Source organism: Drosophila erecta, unplaced genomic scaffold, assembly GCF_003286155.1.
Source record: "Drosophila erecta strain 14021-0224.00,06,07 unplaced genomic scaffold, DereRS2 tig00000021-arrow-pilon, whole genome shotgun sequence".
NCBI lineage: Eukaryota > Metazoa > Arthropoda > Insecta > Diptera > Drosophilidae > Drosophila > Drosophila erecta.
In genome coordinates this window covers 5,241,535-5,264,767 of record NW_020825198.1, presented here as the reverse complement: position 1 = coordinate 5,264,767, position 23,233 = coordinate 5,241,535, and the positions used below count along the sequence as shown (strand labels likewise).

At 40.6% G+C, this 23,233-nt stretch overlaps 1 protein-coding gene and 1 pseudogene across 6 annotated transcripts; both read right to left on the bottom strand.

Moving 5' to 3' along the window:
* Window positions 1–419: 419 nt before the first annotated feature.
* LOC6545478 (translational regulator orb2) lies at window positions 420–23,139 on the bottom strand. 6 transcript variants are annotated; one of them, XM_026978190.1, is made up of 12 exons: window positions 22,255–23,139; window positions 21,354–21,607; window positions 17,943–18,044; window positions 17,160–17,569; window positions 16,191–16,252; window positions 3,161–4,678; window positions 2,891–3,098; window positions 2,549–2,821; window positions 2,288–2,479; window positions 2,117–2,197; window positions 1,454–2,028; window positions 420–1,385 (listed from the first exon to the last, which is right to left on the bottom strand). In XM_026978190.1, the coding sequence occupies exons 3-12, from the start codon at window positions 17,965–17,967 to the stop codon at window positions 959–961; spliced, it is 3,771 nt and encodes a 1,256-aa protein (XP_026833991.1). In that variant the 5' UTR covers window positions 17,968–18,044; window positions 21,354–21,607; window positions 22,255–23,139; the 3' UTR covers window positions 420–958. The 6 variants fall into 6 exon arrangements, with proteins under 6 accessions (XP_026833991.1, XP_026833990.1, XP_026833989.1 ...); XM_026978189.1 differs by lacking the exon at window positions 21,354–21,607; XM_026978188.1 differs by lacking the exon at window positions 22,255–23,139 and having other exon boundaries at window positions 21,354–21,993.
* On the bottom strand, window positions 9,271–10,202 carry LOC26526490 (annotated as a pseudogene).
* Window positions 23,140–23,233: the final 94 nt, after the last annotated feature.

Here is a 23,233-nt window from a genome sequence, read left to right as displayed (position 1 = left end):
ATAAAAGAAATTTTAATGGTTTTTTAATATGGAAAAAATAGCTATTTCCGGTTTCTGTAGCAGAAGTTTGTACCTCTGTTAATAACAGCAGCATACAAATGGTAACAGTATGTTAACACGAGCTTAAAAGCTCCAAAAGGGAAGGCGCCAGTTTTGAAAGAAGTATAAACTCATTTTTGTGCTAGCATTTTGCTATCATTTATTTACGAAAAACTTTTAAATATATTTATATATACGTGGAGCTAAAATGATTTACTTAGTTGTGTAGCCTGAAGACAACCGTGTAAATGATATTTCGTAGTTAGTGTATAAATTGGAACCCAAGAAAATAGTTTTGTTCTCATTTGGCAAAATATGCGGATCCATTTCCGCTCTTTCATAATTTAGTAGTGTTATTTTCAATAGTACAAACGCTTAAGTACACACCGCAAATAAAATTAGGTTTTCTTATTTAAAATTCACACGCATTCTAGGGCTAATCTACTTGGAATATATAAATATATATAGCTGTGTATATTGTAGTTGTTCGTTTAGAATAGTGGTTAAGTTAAAGAGCTATAGATGCCTGCATTATCCTATTGGAATACTTGTCGTGATGACCTCACAGAGCGGCTGTTGCAGCATATTCAATATGCTATATTCTTATTAGACGTTCTTGATATAAGTGAAAATAGTTTAGCTAAAATTGGGATTGTTCTGGAGTTTCAACAGAATGTGATGAAAATAAGCGTTTTGTAACTTGTCATTTGGAATCGGTCGTCCCTTGTACTCATCACTTTATGCGATTAAGTATTCGAAACCGGAACTGGAGATCGCAGATCTAATCTAAGCTTGAAGTTTATCTCAAAAATAAACAACATAAACATATAAAATCTCGCTCACACTTTGTGTTAAATTCATCGAATATAAATTGTATCTCTTTTTCTTATTCCCTGCCTTTTCCTCCATATTTTGGTATTTAGTTGGCTGCGTTCCCTTGCTCCTCGTCAAAGTTGGGGTTGCTCAGGAATGGTATGGAGAAGTCCACCATATTTGGATAGACCAGAAACTTGTTAACAGCCTCGCACAGTTTGCTCTCAATAACATTGGTCACAATGGACCAATCGACGGATTTGTCGCCCACTTGGGGCTTGGTGGATATCCATAGGCGAGGCGGTCCGCGGAAGCTAACCCACACTCGATCGGAAGGTGGCGGTGGCACATTTAAAGTTCCACGGGCCACCATACCTTTGAGATCTACGCGCAGAGTGATATTCGCGTTCATGTTCTCCATGGCTCGCTGCACGTACGGCAGCTCGGTGGCGTATTGAAATAGATTGGAGGCGGCTATCCGGTCGACAATCTTAAAGATGCGCCGCGCATTGCCGGGAGAATTCTGAAAGAATCTGAAGAAAAAGATATTAGTATTTTAGGCACTAACCAATCTAATAGTATTATTATTTTCTATACTCACTCCGTTCCAGCCGCATTCTCTGGGGCATTTCCCGGCGGTGGGCTCTCAGATTCAGTGGACGAACCGCCCGAGCTCTCTGCATCACTGTCATAGATGACATTCTCTGAATTTACCTCCGAAAGGCTGCGCAAGTCCTGCGATTGCTCCGGCAGCATTGAGGTGGTGGGCACATTATCGGTGGCCATTGGTGACTTTGTCTTACTGCGTATGCGCAGCAGATTCAGCTTTGTAGTTACTGTTATGTGTGCCAATCCCTCGTAGGTCACATCGGCATCAACCCACACGCCGCGCTCATCCAGCATCGGCTGGGAGACGCGATGACATAGCAAGGGCGACTCACCCAAGTATATGTTTGTGATGATAACCTCCTCCATGAAGCTGGGCAGCTTAATAGAGTTTAATTTCTTCTGCAAAACCTCCTTGAGCTTCTCGTGCAGCATGGCATCGTGCAGCCAACTGTATAAGCATCGTCCCAAGAGCACATTAGCCCACACAATGCTGCCGGAAGGACCCAGGAAGAGCGACTGGTCAATGCCCTTCCACAGCTCATCCTCCTGACGTTTGGCACGGCGAGACTGCAAGTAGACCATGGATTAGCTTTCTGCTTACCTAACTGAGATCTTTTATACAATACAAAAAATAAATCAAACCATAAAAACATACTTTTCTTTGTCGCCGATCAGTGGTACGCATTGTTCCAACGGAACTTCGGGTAACAGGAATACTGCTCTGGTTACAAGCCTTCTACCAAAAGCCAATTTGAAATAACAAATAATAAAGTAAATAAATCAAAACTAAAAGACTGCAAACAAAGATAGAAAGCCAGCTACGTACCTGGTAAACGGCCATGAATCGAACGTAGTCTGGCGGATTCCTGGCCACATTGGCACTCATGATCATGCCATCGAAGGACTCCTCCCTAGGTGTGTCGAGTAAATCCTCTTCGGTTATGTTCTCAAACTGCCCATCTGGTGTCTGCTGATCAGTTTCATCATTAGCTTTCCCAGTGGAAATATCATCTTCAGGCTGAAAGGGCATATGATTAAGCATGAAGCTTAATGAAAATATTCTTGAATTCTGTTCGGGATTGCTAACCTTGACGGTACCCTTTCCCATTCCGGTGACCAGGAGCAAGGCCTGTCTAGCGGCCGCCGCCTGCAGATCGGAATCCTCCACGAATCGGGCCATTGGCACCTGTAGGTCCTGTTCGTGAACTAAGCCCTTACTGGCGTTTGTGAAGCGTCGATACCAGTCTTCCTTTTCCCGATCACATCTTGAGAAGAGCAGTAAACGCACCTCATCGCCACAGGGCACGGTGATATCGTTGAGCTCCTTGTCCGGATTCACCGTGTTCCGCAGTTGCTGTAACTGTGTATAATAATTATTAATTATTAAAGAGCTGCGCTACTTTGGATAAATAATTGGAAACAAACTCACATCTGCCTGCATCACCGTGCCTGCAAAATCCACTGGTTTCTCCTCCTCTCCACCGGGTGGTGTAGTTCCCGATGATGAGGCAGCTTTAGCTTCTTTGGCATCCGTCTTAACCGTCGGCTCCGACTGGCTTTCCACGGAGCTTTGCTCTTCGGGCACATCCCTGCTACTCTTGATGATCAGTTGTATAGGATACTTGCGATTAAAGAAACTAAAGGGGAAAAAGAAATACTGTGAGTAAGCCAAACTACAATTTAAGGCCAAAGTACTCACCGCTTGTTGGCGAGACCCAAAGGCAGCAGTTCTATGCGGCAGTCTCTGAGATCATAAGAACGATGATCGGTAAACAGGATCTTGTGACGATCGATTGGCGGCTCGTTCCACATGCGCCGCTTGGGTATCCGGGCGTTCGTACCCGACATCTTAAGGATACTTCCATCCAGTCGGACATAAACAGCTCTTGTGAGGCTGAAGGAGAACATGTTGGGGTCATAGCTGGTAATCTCATTCATCCAGCCCGCATATGTTTTGATCGTCTTGTGCTCCTCCACGGCAGGAATCTCGCAAATCGGCATGAATTTGTAATTGGGAATGGCGAAGGCCACTCGCTCCGGATGCGTGGTCAGCAGGAAGTCCTCAAGCAATACTCTCAGATGACCGCCACAACAGTCCATCACCGTGAAGAACAAGAGGGTGGCGAAGACACCTCGCAGAAAATCGGGCACTGGCAGAATCATCAGCAAGATCAGGAGGATGGACAGTAGCACTGGCAGTGCAAATGCCGAGGCGCCCTGATGCCTCTCTCGCCACTGGGAAACACTGAGCATGCTTAGGTTGGAGAAGAAGCTGTTCTTGCTCCGGGTGTCCCGTACCAAGCTGCGCGACTCCTTTCCCACGTATGAGCTGGTGAAAGCCAGCGGACTGACGCCTGGCGCCACAGGAAGAGTTAGACTGGCTCGAGAATCGGCATCAGCAAAAGCGTCAGTCACTTCCTCCTCTCGCTTGTCAGCCACTTCCTTTGAGGGATCGCTCTGCACTGCAGTTGAGGGAATCATATCCTCGAGCACCTCCACGCCGGACTCGATCTCCACGTCCTTGCGGGCCAACAGGATGCCGCGTTTCTTGACCTTGCCACTCGCGATCGCAATCTCCGCCTGCTGGCTGGTGGAAGGTTCGCTGCCTGCCTCCACCACGTTGCGCCGTCTCAGAAATCCTGTGCGCACCGATGTGGATGGCACTGTGGAGCCACTGGGACTGACATCTTTCTTGTTCATGGCCGCTGCCGCCTGTTGTTTGGCCTTTACCTTGGATCGAATGTGGGCCAGACCACGACGCAGGCGAGATCGCTCCGAATGGCCAGTGGCTGCCGTTGCTGGCACGTCGCCACTGCCCAAACTTATGCTGTCGTGCTGCAGCAGCTCGGCCTCCACCTCCGAATCGGAGTTCTGTTTGTGCTCCTGGTCCAGGGGTAGCTCCTCGCTGATGGATGTGTTCACGGTGAGGCACTCGGTGTCCGAGTCGGGATCGTTGCTCCAGCCTGTTGAGGGTGGATCAGCCACTATAATCGGAATGGCTGCAGTTGGTGGCAGCTTCGAGGACTTGATCTCCTCGATGGTTTGGGTGACCTTGCCCTTGATCAGCCGCCAGGTGCCACCGCTAGAGCTGCTATCGCCAGCGGGGACAGCTCCTCCCACGGAGCCGCCTCCTCCGCCTGCTGCACTGGCAGCTGAGAGTGCGGATATGAGACTTTGACCGCTGGACGTCGGTGATACACCTTCAATGCTGCCGGATCTGAAATTTGGAATTTGTTTTTGGTTACTTTATTGTAAGCTCTAGATAATTTCATTGTTTGCTTTGTCATTATTGAGTAAATAAGCGGAGATGTGCAAGTGAAATGTACCCCAAAAAGTATGCTATGAATTTCAATCAAGTACGTTGCATTTGGAAAGAATACTTTTCAGAAGTTTATCTTTCTTTTCCCAAATCTACGAAGAACACAGAAAAACGTTGGCTTTGTATTATTCCAGAAAAAGTATTTTTATTTATTTGAATGAAGATATATGTTTTTTTTTGTCATTTTTGTTTTATTTACTTGTTTCATAACCTGCATTTTTGCCTCAGTGACTGAGAGTGTGTTTATGTGGGGTGTCTAGTGTTATTCCAAATTGGTTTTGTCGTATATAATCGCTTAAAAAACGACCTTGTTCTTGAATACATTTTGTTTATAATATAATCCTATATGTATACTTTCCTCTGTACGGAATTACATATTTGTATTAATTTATTTCATATTTGACTTGCTGGATTTATGGTTTGGTTTTTGTTTACTTCGTTATCCTTGTTCGTTTTCCTTTGAAATATTGCATTGAAGTACTGCTGATATTTTGGTTTGCTATTACAGTTTCAATTTTTTGAGTTTATTATTTATTTTGAAAAAACTTTTTCGCGAATGTGTCTAATATATGTTTTAGGTTTGGATTTCGTCATTGACTTCTATTCCTGTTTACTTTATTTTTAGTACATACTTTTAATCTATGGTCTGTTTCGGTTTTGCTTTTCGTAACAATTTTTAAAACATTTTTTCTGGTAATTTAATTGAAAACGCTTCAATGTCTGGAGCAAAAACACGCAAGAAAATCGAAACTGCTTACAAATATTATGTTTAATCAGTTTTTTTCCTTCAGATTGATCTTTTGGGCTTTAGAAAACTACAAATATTTTTTATTGATTTTCATTTTTTCAACTTTAATTTTGTAAAAATTAAAAAAATTACGTTTATTGAAAATTACTATAAAATATGGAATATTTCGCTAGTTTCTGGTTTTTATACGCTTCATATAGATTACGTGTCATATATATATTTATTTGATTCACTATATAGCTTTCATATCTGCCAACTGGTTTTTGGTTTACTATTTATATGGTTTGTCAGTTATATTTCCACTTGTATAATGCTAAAAAATTATATGCCTTTGCTTGGTTTGTATTGGTTTTTTTCTGAATATTTTGCTAAAAGGAATACATTAGTAAGGGCGCTCAATTTCAGTTTATTCGAAGTACTAAACATTATATATACATGTATATATATATAGACGTAAGTATATGTATAGGCGTATATGTCACTCTTTCTTCAGCGCACACGATCAAAGACAAATTAAAATGGAAGTGCAGGTGCCTTACACCCGCATTATAGGCTACAATTTTTCAGTATCAATTTGATGCTTTATAAAATTCATTAATTATGTTTAAAAGGTACCGAATGTTGTTTTTAATATTCATTTATAACCTTGTTTTGCTGTTTTTAATCTATTTTTTACGGCGATCTAAGCTTTGATCCAATTAGCGTAAAATTGAAATTGTTTCCACATCGTTCTGGAGCTCAAGTGTTTGAGGCTAAAAAATTTTCTATTTAAAACGCTTTTGGTTTACTTTCTTCGCTAGCTACAAAACCATATACTGTACAAAAATTGTGCTATGAAAATACTCAAAAAATAATCAAATTTCTCTCTCCACATAATCAGTTAACCCTTCAACCCGAAATGAGGAGTATTTTCATCGTTAGTTGCCAATTTTATTTTAGAAGAGTTCTCACTAGCAAAATCAAAATGCGACTTAAATTTGCATAATGCACTACGCACGGTTTGACTTAAGCTTATTTTTCTATATATTTTGTTTTATCTTTCGTTAGCAGTTACTTGAAGCATTTACTTGGGGTTCGTCAAAAATATTAACTTATGTTTTAAATTTATTGAATTGTACTACGTGTAAATTTCATATAATTATGCAATTCTTTTCACTTTTTTTTTGTTTGGTATAAAAAACACATATTGACCAATTTGCTGTTTAGATGTTCAGTTAACATATTTAAGTATGTATGTAATAAGTTCGAATTTCAATACTTTCCTTTTCAGAGTCTTTCTTAATTGTATGTACTAACAGTTTTGTGTTTCTTTTTTTTAATTCTTGTTATATTTTTGTGGTTCAGCTAATTTAAAAGTTTTATTTATTTACAATGTTATAAAAATTACATACAAGATATATATAAAAATAAATAAAACACAATTTACTTTATGTCCGTTTATTAATTTCAAAAACTTTTTTTCGTTCATTTTCAATTTTTTTTGTATAAAGTGTATATATCAAATATTGTTTTTTGTCATATTTCTTTAAAAATATGTATACGTATAAAAAGAATAAACAAAGTATAAAAATGTCTCAACGGAGTTGGTTTTTTTAAAACTACCAGGAAACTACTAGTAACTACAAAAGATACAAAAATATATTTAAGAATTAGGCATACAAATTTTCATTGTCATTATCGGTATAACAACAGGATTCATATAAAAATCAACATAAACATTTATCTATAACAAGATTCTCTATAAAACTAAAGCTGTCAATCCGACTTATATCCGTAATCCAAGCTCAGAAGTAGGATAAATTAAATGTCTTTGCCTAATTTGTATGGAATACTCGGGGAACAAAGTTAAATATAAAACAAAACAAAAAGGATTAAGGGATTGCTTATTGATATAAATATTTTTTAACACGCTACACAAGATTCCAGATTCCTACGCCGTTAGCAGCAAAAACATTGAGCGGTTTTCCGTAAAGAATTCTCATCTCTATCAACTTTTTTTGGTATAGTAAAATATTTGTTTGATAAGTTACTTCTTTTATAGCACATTAAGTTTTTTTTAACATTTTCATTGAGTTTTTGTTAAACAGGTAAAATATAAAGTATATGTTATATAAAAGTATAAAAATCTATAAAATATTAAATTTTACTACATTTAAAAAACACCATCATTACGCACAGTTATCGATAGCCATTGACCGATTGCCGTTTACCGCTAACCGATTTCCGTTTCCGTTTCGTGTTTGCTTTGTAACAGATTTTGTCTTTTTAAAGACTAGCATTTAATTACTTTGAAAGTTTTAGAACAACGCGTTTGCTTACATATTTGCACAAATTGTTTAACACTACATAGAGCAGGCTGCTGTATTTGATATAATATTTAATTGGGCTTGTTGGTTTTCGTTTTGTGTAGAATCTTTCGCTTTTAATACACGATATTTCGGTAAGTATTTAAAGGTAATAAATTATAACCAAAACAAACGAACGCTTCGAGTCCTCTAATTAATTGGTTTTGCGGTTTAAAAAATATATATGCAGTATATATATATATATATATATGATACATATTCATTAGTTCATTGTAATATAAAAATTCTAGAAAAATTGCTATAAACTTGTTTTTCTTTGAAAGTGCCACGCAATCAACTTGATTTACAACTTTGCATGACTTGAATTTCGTTTTGCTTTTTTTTGTTGTCTTGTAAAGAAAGCGCGAGCAAAAATTTGCTAATAGATTTGACTATCATTTATTAATATATCATAGAAGTCCAAAGCGACTTGGCCTTTCACGTTTTTGGTTTATCAATTTGAATTAGATCTTTAGTATTTTTGCTGGTAGTATAGAAAAAATATCGTATTGTTTGCATGCACCGTAGCAAATTTTGTCTCGTCCCACAAACTCGTATAATTTACAAAATAATTTTGCTCGTTTTAGATTTTGATAATTTTCCATAAGTATTGCCCTAGGTATAGATATTCCATTTGATTTTTATAGTTAGGTTTCAGGGAAATAACCAAACGCGAACTTCAAACCCTGTTCGCATGTCAAAAAACGCATGCCAATTAGTTGAAAAGTTTCGGGAACCATTGGGTTTTGGTAATATTTGACTACTTTGGTTATACGATTGCAATTATCTTGTATACCTTATGTTTGTACAGATACATAACTTCTTTAAGTTGTTTATATATTTGGTATTTAAGAATACGCTTGAATCGTTCACGAAATAGTATTGCACATAAGTTGTATATATTTAAATTTCCTTTAGATGTTTTAGCATTTCTATTAATCTTCGCATTTTTGGTTTTATTTTTGTCTTCAGTTGTTTGGACTAAACTAACTTTTGAATAATTATAAGAGTAATAAAAAAAAGTTTATACAAAAAGTTTCTATATAAAAAGTTGTCTAATACAAGTATTTATAGTGTTAATAGATGTATGTCGTATATAAAAATTACTTTTTACAATACAGATATATTTATATATTTGCAATAATATATACGTTCTTCTATATTTTCGGGAGGTGAGCCCGCTGTCCCTTAGTTAGCAACACGCCATAAATTAAATAACAAAAAAACAATTGGTAAATAAATAAGCAAAATATGACATTTAACACGTTTTCAGTGGAAAATCATAAATAAATCATAATACTGAACACAAGCAATTTGACTGTTTTTCTACATTTTAGTTATAATTATATGTATATTTTTATTATTATTATTATATATTTTTTTTCTTTTAAGCCAAATGGCAACAAATGCAAACAAACTTTCAGTGTAAATGTGTTGTGGTCTGTGTACGTAAGTGTGAGTGAGTGTCGACTAGATTAAAATTAAAAATGAGCCGTCGATATTAGGAAAGAAAAACCTTTCGCAGAGTGTGGGGTCTTAACTCATTAATTAGTTGTGAAGTATCATCGATTCATCGCTTTAACTAGCTTCCATTTGTAAGCATTACAATAAACGGAGTCATGTGAAAATCGTATTGAAAGCCACCTCTTGGCAGGATTGGTAGTAACAAGTTAAGAATCGTTTAGTAAGTGTATAGAATGCTTGGTTTTGTGTGTTCAATAAGCTTTGTACGATTTTCACATACCCAAAGTAAATTAGGGTAACGATAAGCAAAAATAAGCAGCATTAATGGGGATGCAATCGCATACATTGCACAGAGAATATATACGATTCTTCAGTGGGAATACTAATGAACCGTACTATAAAAGGGTTAAATGAATGTTAATAGGGATTAACAATATTAGTATTTGAGTTTTTGAGGGAATACTAATGAACCGTATTCTATAAGGGTTAAATGAAAGTTAATAGAGATTAGCAATATTATGAGGGAATACTAATGAACCGTATTCTAAAAGGTTTAAATGAAAGTTAATAGGGATTAACAATATTAGTTTTTGAGTTTTAGAGGAAATACTAATGAACCGTATTCTATAAGGTTTAAATGAAATTAAATAGGGATTAACAATATTAGTTTTTGGGGGAATACTAACGAACTGTATTCTATAAGGTTTAAATGAAAGTTAATAGGGATAAACAATATTAGTTTTTGAGTTTTTGAGCCGCATTAACTGTATGTAGTTATGATATGATTAACCGATCTCTTACTCGAACACCACAACAATTGTGGCATAAGAAATGGCTCGCATACAAATGTCAGACATTTTGCATATTGTCTTTTCTAAAGTCTTTTTTAAGAATTTTATAAATTGATCTAATTTCGGAAAGGGCTAATACAAAAGCCGATGTATTTTTGATTTTGTCACAATTTAGGAACTTAAGGACAGCCCCTGCCCACTCGAGCAAAAAGCCTTCCGAGAGAGGGAGAGCAGCTCACTAATAATTTTAGGACTAGCCTCGATTGGCATACAAGATGGCTACTAAGTTATCTAGTTACAAAAAAGATTATAACATATATGTTATGGGGAAAAATTCATAAGCCTTTTTGCGAGGATATTGGCTGACTACAGAGGGGATTCCTTTTTTTCTTTGTGGTCTTTGTGAGATTAAATGGCATTTAGGGTAATCCCCCTTCTTAACGAGCAAACAAAAATGTTGCTAAAAATATAAAGTACAAAAAATACTGTGCAGGCATCGAACGCAAGAACAAAACTAAAATTTCGGTTACGCAAATATAGAACTAGCAAGAGCGAAAGAAAAAAAACCGATTGCCGAATAAATAAGGACTAAAAACTATGTTGCTTTCTGAGGGCTTTCGTTTCTCGCATCTAAACTGCAGACTCTGGTGGTTCTGGCTGTTTCAGGGACACCACCTTCGTCCAGCCCCCACTGTATTGCACCTTGCCCTTTTGGGAATGGGGGATTACCCCGGGCAATTGTCTTTTGCTTGTGAGTGTATACGAGTGTGAGTGTGAGTGTGAGTGCGTGTGTTTGTCTCTGATGATTATCTACTAGATTCTCCGCCTTCGATCCGCTTCTCCGCCAGCGGCTCCTACTGCTGCCACTCCCGCTCCTCCTCCAGCTCCTCCTGATCCCGATCCCGATTCCGATCCTGATGCTTCTGTTATGATTCTGGGCACTGCCAGCGCTGCGTTCAACAACCGGTGTCGTTGCTCCCTCTGTTGGCGTCTCTCGTCGTGCAGCGCGGCCTACCAGCGCCGCCGTTAACACCAGCGAAAGGGGACCGCACGCGGCCGGTCGGCTCCCTCCTTGACCAGCGGCTTGTGGTACTCGCGTCCTGGCCGGGAATGGATGACGGCCCAGCAGTGCTCGCAGTAGTACTGCAAACAGGTGACATTGGCGCAGAAGAAGGGCGCAAATTTGCCACCACAGCGCTGACCCTCGCACTCGTCGCACATCTGATCGTCCAGAACATAGGGCTTGACCTCCACCCGCTTGTCAATATCGCCATGCTGCAGCTGCACAAATCTAGCCGAGATGGCCGCTATGTAGCTCTGCTGATTGGAGAAGGCCACACGTCCAGCGCCCTTTGGATACTTCAGTTCCGGATCGGTATCAATTCCAGCATAGCATACGCCACCATACAGCCTATCCATGATCATGGCCAATTCGAAAGCCTTTAGTGGACGTGGCACTCCGCCCACGAACACCGTTTTGCGTGGATCCAGTGACATGGTGGCATCGAGCACATAGTCCGCATCAGCCAGACGCCAGGGACGAATCTGTACGGCCTTATCCTTGATCGTCGGCGATGAAACGCATAGATACAGCTTGTCCTCATCCGTGATGCACGAGTCAATCAGCTGCTGCACACTGCTCTCGTCCTGGAAGAGCAGGAAGGCATATCCCTTGGGCGGGAAATACGACTTGGATTCCGCCTTGTGTGGCCAATCGACGACCAGTGGCCCGAAGCGGCGGAACGAGGTGGTGATCTCATCCTCATCGATATCCGGCGGCAGACCGCCAACAAATACCTTCCTAGAAAAGCGTGCCGTGCCATCGCCGACGTTTCCTCCATTCCCGCCCTGGATGGGTGAGTGCGGCGAGTGCGGTGAGAGCCTGGATGGCGAGCCCATCTTGAGGGCATTCAGGTAGACGGATGGATCATTTCCACTGGCTGCTATGGCCATGGCATCGGCCTCGCTCAGATGCTTCGGGCCGCCCATCACGCGCATTCTGTCCTGCATTAGGGCGATGCTGTTGCTGTTATCGCCACCACCATTACCACCATTTCCACCAAGCGAAAAGTTGCGCATATAGTCGCACAGTGAGTTATCCATGCCACCGTGATGAATTTGACCATTCGACGTCATCATGTTGCCATAGCTGTTGCCCAAATAGGGCGCATCTCCGCCACCAGTTGCTCCAGCTGAGACCATGCCACTAGATCCGCCAGCACCACCACCACCATTTCCAATCGACAGTGTTGGTATATTCATGTGCCCACTACCCATGCCATCCATGTGCGGATTGCCATAGAGAGCTGTCGGCGAGTTCCCCTTGATGGGAAAGGATATGCTGCGACGATACTTGGGCGACACACCCATCTGGGGAGGAATGGGCGAGATGCCGCCGCTGCTGCAGCCCGCCTGAGAGCCGTTGTAAGGCGATCCACCTCCTCCGCCCGGCGACGATGGGCTATGTGATCCTCCGCCCTCACGGAGCTGCTGCTGCTGGTGATGATGGTGCAGTGCACTCAGATTCGGCGACAGTTGCTGTTGGTGCTGCTGCTGCAGCTGCTGATGTTGCTGCTGATGCTGTTGCTGATGTTGCTGATGCTGCTGGTGAAGCTGGGGCGGCTTGTTGAGATTGAGATTCGGCAGGCCGCCGCAACTGCAGGAAGAAGGGACAACAAGATGAAGAGGCTTTTACAACATTGGCAACTTTTAGTGGATGATTTTTGGATTTTGGACTGATATTGTGATTCAGGTCTGTATAGTTTTCGCATTATGAAAAGGAGCAATTTGTTCAAGGATTTGCTTTGGATTCGGATTCGGTTCGGTTCGATTTAGTCTAGGTACATAATGCAATTAGTTTGGTGTAGGCTTAACCCATTGCCGCCCGGCGTTCGAAAATCAAAAGTATTGCAAAACAAAACATTGAAAAACTGAAAGTATTACGGGATATGTGTAATCGTCGCGGAACTTACATGAAACTAACAAACTTTTTGCACATTATCATGGACACTCACATTCACATACAAAAATTTTGACGATATGTTTTGACGAAATATTAACTAGAAATGATTTATGTATATTTCACTGCCCAGGTGGGCAGATCAGCAAATACTACATTGTTCAAAAAGCCTACTCGTCTGACAAAACGAGTTTGACAACAATTGCAAGGTAATATTTGAATATATTTTATTTTCAAGTGGAGAACCTACATCTTTTTATTATCAAAAAAACATGTTTTTATGAATTTTACTTTTTCAATTCGTAAACCAACCGAACTATGCTAAGCTTTTGAGTCTTCGCATATCCTAAATTGCTCCTTTTTAATTCAACTTTATGCTCGACGTTGCTCGGTATTATTTGTTATAGATAGAATTTTCCCGATTTTTGTTGTTGTTGCTGGCGGTTGTGGTGTAGGATTACTGTTGCTGTGGTAAATGGTGTGGGTGGCATTTGGTGGTTGTGGTTGTGGTGGTTGTGGTGGTGGTGGAACGAGTTTTGTCTTGGTGGCTTTTTATATATTTTTTTTGTGGTGGCTTGGTTCTTTGGAGACACATCCAATCAAAATGAAAACTTCAAGTTACGCTGGCGCTTTGTGGTTTATTTTTGTTTTGGCGAAGGTTTAGCAGTTTATCTTTTTGAAAGAGGCGCAGTTATTTATGTAGGCACAGCAGTTGAGTATATTTTTGGATTAGTTAGTTCGGTTTAAGCACTGTAGCTTTATATACATATGTATCCATTTCGATTTTGATGGTTTTCAATACAAAAGGGCAATATTCCAACACTTTCTTAGCACAAACAAACGTTTCGAGGCAGTCGACAATTTGCCCAGAAAAACAAACCAAAAACCGAAAAAGGTAAAATCAAATCTTTCTCGAGAATAAAGTAACAACAGAAAGGCAACCAAAAATAGTCGCGCGGCACAGTGGGCGGCAAGGGGTTAATACGAGGGTACGAGTACACATGTACGCTAATAGAAAAACTGAACTATGTAGTTCAAATGTGTATCAATTCGCTACGTTTATGTTTGTTGTTGTTGTTGCTGCTGCTGCTGCCGTCCAATACGTGTGTGCGTGTGTGTGAGTGTTGATGCTTTGACACGTACATGCTAATTGATTGAGCCAAGTGCAGTGCATGCCCAACTGTAAGGCCACCGAGACATGAAATTGCATGGAAATTTTTAATTTAAAACGTCGCCGACGAGACAACTTGCGTTGCCGGGGGCCTGCGGTGTCTTGCGGGGTGGTGAGGGGATAGGCAAATGCAGGGGGCGGTGGAATGGGTGGCTTAAGGTGGCAGCCACAGCCCGATGTTGCTGCTGTTGCAGTTGATGCTGCTGCTGCTGCTGCTGACGATGATGATGAAATGTGTGTATAACAAACATGTAGAATGAAACGTGTACAAGTGTAAATAGATAAAAAACGGCAACAACATGGAAAGGCTGGAAAGGGCGGTGGTTGCGTGGGTGGCTAACTGGATGGATGGTTGGTTGGTTGGATGGATGGTGGTCTGAAACCAAATGATAAGGGCACGCGTAACAAGAGCAACGGAAAGGCAACAGCAACGACAACATCATCGAAACGAGAATTTTTGTAGACGATGATAACGACACCAGGCACTGCTGAAAAATGCAATTATAAAATGCAATTAGCCCCCGGAAACTTAATTAAAAAAGGCAACGGAAATGAATACAGTTTGTGTTGCGAAAGCGAGGCGACACTGAATAGTCAACTCTGATTGATGGCCAAATTGAAAATCGGCCAGCCAAATGCTCTCTTCAAGACCTGTTCTATAGCGCTATAGACGTGTTTGCATACGATATCAGCTCACGGAAATCAATAAAGCGAATCAGGCAGGCGCAATGACGTCAAACCGATGGAGGTGCCAATAGCTTCTTCTCAGGTAGCCAAATCCCCATCCAGACTTGCCTTTTTTAATATTTAAAAGCGAGCGAACGAGCGGGCGAAATGGTGAAAAAGCTGCCGCAAATGGAAATGGAGAGCAGACAGAAACAGAGCTTAAGCGCAAAGTGGCGGTGGCGGCGGCGGCGGCGGTGGTGACGTTGATGTCCCGTTGACGACACACCCACCCTGCCACAACAAACCACCGCCCACTGGGCCAGACGGGGCGGCACTTGAGCTGAAAGTTGCAGACGGGCATAGGCTACAACAAAAAAAGTGGGAAAAAGGTACACACGAATGTATGTATGCCTGTGTATATGTTGCATGTTGCAAGGCAGCATAAACAAAGCGCACCCACCACCGCCGCTGATTCACATCCTTCAGCTAGTGCACTCCACAGATGCTCCAAACAACAACAGCAACAACAACTGCATAAATGCAGTTCTTGGTGACAAAAGCAACAAAAGCGTAGACCGACGGACGGGCAAGTTTACGGCCATTGGCACACGCCGGCTGCAGCCGGAGTGCATTAAAAATGCACGAATGGTGCAGGATATACGTATGCAAGTATATACATATGTACAATACTCGTACTTATGTATGTATATACGCGCATAAACAAAATCAAAGTCACAAAACTGCAGCCAAGTAATTTGTTGTAGGGTCAACGGTCAACGAACTTGGGGTCCGAAATAAAACTTTTTCAAGGGAAGTAGCTTTCAGCGAAATAAAGTAGTTCCAAGCTGTTTAAATGCGAGTCCCACATGGATTCGGAATCATAAAAACCGCCCAAGATACGTAATTCCCAACTGGAGCGGCACATTTCAAACCGGAAACTCTAGAAAATAAAACAATATCTCAGGACAAATATAACATAACAATTTAATATTGATTTTCAAGACGATCCATCACTGAGCTCCGTGAGTAACTAAGAAAATGTGTCGAATGCATGCATTTCCAATGGTTTGTGTGGGTTGAACTATGGTTATATCTTATGTGGGATATGTAGTAGCTCGCATGACGCATATGTAGCAACAACAACAACAACAACATTTATGTTACGACGCTTCTTTGTTAACTACACACTTGAACTTTCAGTGTATGTACAACACACACACACACATAATAACCCCCAGGAAAGTGTTATACAATTTGGGCACTCACCTTTTTCGATTGAAGAAACCACCGGCTTGCATGAAATTATTGCGCAGAGTTACTTCGTCGTTCTGTGATCATCATTATCATCAACGGCGTCATCATTACAGTTGAGGCATGGTCATTGGCAGAGATGAAACGAAAAGAACATTTTGCAATAGTGAGTAATAATGCCAAATGTATTTTGCAATCGCCAGCGGCACATCTGTTGCAAATTTTGGCAACTGTTCGGTGCTTGCAACAAAAGTCACATACTTATGCCGCCCCGAAACCACCGAAATAGCCACACGCGACATTCACTGGGTAGCCAACGCATCCGTACCCGAAGTACCAGTATCTGAATCTGAATACGAATACAAATCGCAAATCGGACAGCCAAAAAGTGAAACTATTCGTAGCTGTGTACAGAAATCAAAAGATAAGTGTTCCACTAATTTGGCCAGGCGAATGCTAATTGACGACCGACGATCAGCGAACGAATGCGGCGCGTTCTGTACAATTTATTTTTAATTGCGACAAACTTGGACTCGCGACGGATGAATATGAATCATAATTTGTGGCGGCCTGTTTCGATAAAAGATAAGGGGGCCAAAGAGGGAGAACGCTACGGAAAGTAAACATAGTATCAAGTTCACAACAGCTCTAGATTAGACAGTTGTAATATTCCAGTTGGATTTTACACAGCGACAAACGAAACAAAAGAAAGGGGTTTCACCTAGAAAACTCAGTACTCATTCAAATCATTTTGTACTTATTCAAATCTGTCATGGTTTATTAAGTATGCTTAAAACTGCTAGCCGTAAATAATTTGCAAAATATATGCGATGGCTGGATATTGTTAGTTGTGACCTATTAAACAGACTCCCAGTGAATCTAATAATAATAATGCTGCGTAGTTTATAGGTTATATCTATACCCATATTATAGGTAATATACCTTCTAATATTTTTGTGCCACATTGCAGGGCTTTCTACTTACGCCAAAGAGGGACGCGGATCCGCCCTGCATCTGGGGCTGTGATGGGCTGCTGGAGAGGGAATCGCAGTTGCCCACAACCAAGCCGGTGTTGAGTCCCAGTCCGTTGTTCTTCATCCCGAGGAGATTCGATGTGGGCGAGGCATCTCCGCCGCCACTCGCTCCTCCACTGGGGCTGTGCTTGCTGTGATGGAAGGACTGCAGGATGTCGTCCAGGGACTCCTCGTTGGCATTGAATCGCACCGTGATCGGTGTGCTGCTGCCCAGACCAGGTGGCGATTTTGGGGCACCGGATAGAATGCCCCCCACCGCAGTTCCCGAGGATGTAGGCGATGTGGCTGCGGATGCGGACGCGGATGTTGAGCCGGACAGGTTGCTGTTGCTGCCGCTGGCACTGCTGGTGGCACTGTTGGCTATGGAATGGAAAATATGGGTTAGGCTTCTAGCCATCGACAGGAATAATAAGGAACAGGCCCTGGGAATAGATAACTTGCTCATTTAAATTGATTTGAAATGCCAGCTAGAGAAATTGTTATCATGACAGACTTTAAATTACATTTGAATCTTATTTAATCAAATTTTGAATCTTATTTAATCAAATTTGATACCATTAAATGAAATTTTAAGTAGCCACTTTCAATTATTTGACATGTGAAAAAGATTAATTTGCAAACGTGAGAACTGAATACTGGCATTGATTTATTTATCTTCATGGTTAGTATGGGATTTCCATTTGAGCAGGTCAAATTCCCCAGAGAGATCTCCGGGCCGGGTGTGGACACTTACCCTTTGGTAACTTGAGCGAGTCCATGGTGCCCGCACCAACGCTTTCTACGGCTGCACTTGGGCGGCTCCGCTGCGCCTCAGTTCCGCTGCTGCCCTAGATGCCTTTCGTGGGAAATGGTAAATGGGGAAATGGGAAAATGTGAAAATTGGAGCACGTGGAAATCGGAATCGTGGTGGAGCCGCGCAATCGGAATCCGAGTGTCCAAAACATCAATCAGCGGCACATGAAAAGATAGTGAAGAGGAAAGACGAAACGTTAGGCGGGTATATACATATACTATGTAGGTAGGTTGCTGTAGTCAGACGACGACAGGCGATATGTTGATCATATTTTGGCCTGAACACTTGCTGTTTTCGAAATGTCAACGTCATGCGTTTGTTGGGGAAACGAGAACCTCCACCTCCTCCACACGCCCACTTTTCGCCGCACCACACCACCCCCTTCCCATTTGCCATCGCAGCACTAGACCCGCACGTAATTGCGTTTAAAAATAAATAAATCGTACGGGGAAAAGGCGAAAAAGCAGCAGTGTGGCAGCAACAACAAAAGCAGCAGAGGCAGCAGCAATAGCTATTTGACATTATTTTTTATTTTCCTATTTTTAAAACCCTTAATACATTTTTGCCAGTGACCGTTTGGCCGATCTTCGCCAGCTCATCAGAAAATCATTTCTAAGAAAATTTATTTTCGCCGAATGTTCTACGAAAAACCAGAACATATCAGATAATAAGTTTAATTAGTTTATTAAGTGAAGTTTCAGGGAACTTGGATACAAATTAGGCCAACGCAAAGATAAGATATTATAATACACTTTATATTATAATTCCACTAAATAAATGTAACTAAATAAACGTAATGATATTGATTTTATAAAATCCTTACCCGGACAATATATTGTATGTACATTTCCCATTGAACTTTAAATTCTAAATTGGCTTAATCGTTTGCAAAGAGGGCATTGGTAATTGCGTTCCGATGTGACTGAGCTATTTTTATGGCCAACAAAAAATGCTCTATCTATTCACGTTCTTTAATCGGGCTAACAACGAAAAGCCAAAGATAAAATGGGTCACAAAATGTGCAATGCGTGTTGTGGAAACAACAACATAAAAAAGACGTGAAAAAACAATGGAACCGAACAGCAATCAATCATATTATTGATAAAAGGCAACTTTGCCAGCGACGGCACAAAAATAACAAATAAACAAGTGCTATTCTAAACTTTTGCTTTTCGTATATTGTGTATGAGTAATAAAAGTGTGTAGATATGGCCTGATAATGGGGAAGCGAGTTCTAAATTTGTAGCGCTATTCAAGTGAAAACCCGCTTGGTGGGGGATTACAATTGATGGCTTTTCCAATTACAAAAGCCACCCCAGAGGCACACGTTTTTCAGAGCCCGCTGTTCCCGATGTCGGTCAAATATGCTACCCATTTTGCATATAATACGCACAGCATATAAAAACACTGAAATAAATATCTGCCACTTTGCTATGTTAAATGTCTTATAGTTTCCCTTACTTTGTGGAAAAGATTAAAATGAAAAATTAAATTGCTCAAATGTGATCAAATTATTATCATTATTAAATCATTAATAAAGAAAAGTTTCCTAATACTCCCAAGAACTAATGTTAAAGAATACGTTGCATACTTTAAGGAGAATTCACATAAGCAATGTACGGTTTCATTCTTAAGAAGTTTCTTTTTTGAAAATATAGGGAATACGGCTAGATATTTACATTTTTTCGGCTACAAATAAAATATGCAAAGTATCTGAGAATTTCCTCGTGTGCACTAAACTATCCAATTTCTAAAGCTTTTCGTCTGTCCCTGGACACGCACTTCATTTTGGGCTGAGCGACCGGAAAACGTCTATTGTTCGGAAAAAGGGGGGAGATGGGTGTAGACTGGGGCTCTTAATTAGTTAAATGCAGAGACAACGAAATCGTTGTGCCAATGAAATGGCTCAGTCGGGCATGAAAAACACGACCGCAGGTGCCCCACACTTTTCCAATTTGAATCTGGGCAGGGGATGTGGTCAAAAGGAAAATAAAACTGGCATAATCAATACAGAATTTTGCCCTACAAACGAGACGAGAGCGACCCCCAAAAAAGAGCCGAAGAAGAAACGACGACGAGGACGTAAAGCAATAACAACAACAAAGACAGTAACGCCCCCATGGAGCACACACAGACACACACCACGAAGCACTCACTCACATACACACAGGCGTACACACGCACACGCACACTTGAAAAGTAAACAAGTGTAATGTGCCGCCAAAAGCACAGACTGCTTGGCTCAGCTTCAAAAAGAGCGGCGATTTAGGATTGGGGCAATTTAGGGATACTTTCTCAAGTTTCGCAGCTTCTCCTACAAAAGTTACTCTGAAGTATTTAAAGATATCTTTCACGTTACCTTTGGTGTAGTGTATGTTTAGATTTGTTACTTTTTCCTTGAACTTTTGTTAATCTTTTATTTAGTATTGAATTTTATTTAAGATTTCATTACAATCCAAAATGTTATCGAAATATACCTCATTTTTTCATTTCAATCTTTCTTCTAATTATTCAAACTATCCCAAAAAAAATATTACAATAATGGATTGTTATTCAAGTGAAGAAAACTACCCATTCCAATCTTTTTAAACTTTTTTCAATGAAAAATGTATCTAGGGTGTGCAGCGAATATGAAATCTTAACTGGTATTTGGTGATAATGCTTTAAAGTGAAACGAAGAAACCCATTAAAAAACTACCCCTGAATGTGGCAAAGTGTTAATTTAAAAACCAGTTATTCTACCTGCCACCCCCAAAATCATAAACTTTGTTTGTAAACTCGAGAACTCGAGAAACCGAGAAACATGGAAAAGTATTTGTAAACGTAATTGTATCTTTGTATCTCTATACGTATCTACGAGTGTGTGGGCAAACAAATTTGGTTGAAAGACTCTTGGCAAATGAAGTTTGTTTTTGTTTGTCATGCTGCTGCTTCTTTTTTGTATTCTCCTCTTCTTGGTTTGGCCCCACACACACCCCTTAAAAAATATTATGCTTTGTGTGCACTTCTATTATCACGTCTGCAATTAGAGCTAAAGTAACTGGGCCAAGTTGCAGCTTTCAGCCAGCTTTTCTCGCGCTTGCTTCACGGGGTTGGAGATTTTTTAGGGGTTTATTGCGGCGTTTGCTTTGCTCCACCGATTCGTTGCCGTATTTGCCAGTTGCCCCAGTTCCAATTGGTTACGTACACACTCTCGCACACACACACCCATACATACACTAGCACGCACACTCACATAATATACACACGCGCTAACGGTAGATAATGCCAGCCCTGGATAAAAACTGGGGCAAATAAGTCCGAATTTTAAATAGGATCTTTGACAGGTGCACTGAAAAGCGGAAAACTAACCTTTTGCTGCGTTATTCAATTTTTTTTGTTGTTATGTCGAATGCCGAGCGCGCACGAAGGTGGAAACACGACGAAAACTTTCAGGTGCAAGTTTTTCACTGCGCCAGTGTGCGTGTTACATTTCCGGGGGTGCACACTCACACAAACGCACAGCCTGTGACGTAGGAAAATTCCTTTGCACTCGATTTCCTCTTTCCGCACAACGGTAGATATTTTTAACAGCACTAGCAAATCATTCACACTGGTAATTTTTGCTTAGAAAACGATATTAACTATTTACACTTTGTGACTATTTTGCGCCATTCGATTGCAATTAATTTTCAAATATAAGAAGAGCGCCCTCGCGTGTGTTTCTCTTTTCAAGTTTTTCCCGAGCTGCGGTCCCTTCCGCTCGTCAGCAACGACTGTGATACCAAAAGTTTTCACTGCTGCCCGCTTTTCCGCGAAGCTGCCCCTCGGCTACATTTCCCGAAGACGCACGACGAAAAATCAATCATTCTCTCTTGTTTTGCTTTCGTGCGGTGTTTCGTGCTGTGTGCTTTTCAAACCCCATCCGCTTTTCCGACCCCCCTACCCTATAACAAGAACCTTACAACAACAGCTGCTTGGGACGCTGCTGTGGCGACGGCGCAGTGTGGCCATGTAAGCGCGGCAATCGATACATCGATAACTTTACATGTCACTCGTAATTGGGTAGGAAAATAAATAATGCCCCCCTCCCCCACAATGTTGCAACAATTAAGCTAAGCACTGCAATTAAGCGTAATTCAGACCGATAAGGAATTACATAAAGTGATATGCTATCTGGCAACGCCACAGCTGTTTTCTTAGCGCAGCAACAACAACAAAGACTGGTCAAAAAAGCACACACAAGCGAATTACATAAATCTGCATTACTTACAATAACAAAACAGCCCCAACGATCCAATTGGATTATTGTTTATATCCGCGTTCTTTTGGCAGCAGCACACACGCACGCAACCATACACACTCACCGACACACGCGCTGCGAATTTGTTATTGTCTTTTATTTTCCTCTTTGCGTTGCGTTTCGCGTTTGGCCAAATCTTTCAAATAGTTGCACAAAAACACTGTCGAAAATGCGAAACCACAAAATATACGTGTACGCAGTGTCTTGCTCGCTTATTAAATATTTTACAAAAATATGTACATGTTTTTGTTTTTTCCCGTGTGTGATATTTTCTATAAATTTTTCTGCCGAGAGAACGAAAGCTAATCAGACGAACACACGGACGAGACTCAGAATTTCATCGAAGTTCGTCGCCTGCTACGCGGCGAAGCTTATTATTTGGCTTGTGTAACGGCTGCTAAATACCCTTTACCCTGGTATGCACAATAGGGTAAGGGTGCTATGCACCCCATTTTTATTTAAGGTTAAGTTTTAGGATATGAGTATTATTTAAATTACTAACTTATGGAAACTATTAACATAATAGCTTCATAGTTTTACTGATATGCCCTAAAATGCCCTAAAGCGATATACCAGAAGCAGAACTATCGATGGAACACAAACAGCTGATACGACAGTGTTGCGCAACCTCGCCGGTAATCAAGCGGGCTTTTTGAAATCCTTAAAATCGTGTTTTAGAGAACATTATACCTTCTTAATTCGATGGTATGTTCGTATGCTCTTCTTATTTATACTCTTGTTCTTACTTATACTCGCAAAAATGTACACTGTGATTGGGAAATACCCAAATTCTTTTTATACATAGGTGTGTAAATCTTCTTTAAAGATGGGCAAACCCACTCAAAAAAATATTACACGGAGAAAATAATACAATTTAAAATATTTTTATATTTAAACCCTTATTATAATTATTTTCCTGTTTATTCTTCTTTAGACCGACCATTGTTAT

Excerpts from the sequence above, each read along its gene's own strand:
- LOC6545478 (XM_026978190.1), bottom strand. The coding sequence starts at position 17,967 with ATGGACTCGCTCAAGTTACCAAAGG. Across the intron at positions 17,570-17,942 it reads CTCGCTCAAGTTACCAAAGG|CCAACAGTGCCACCAGCAGT; the intron begins GTAAGTGTCCAC and ends TCCATTCCATAG. Across the intron at positions 2,822-2,890 it reads GCACGGTGATGCAGGCAGAT|TTACAGCAACTGCGGAACAC; the intron begins GTGAGTTTGTTT and ends TATTATACACAG.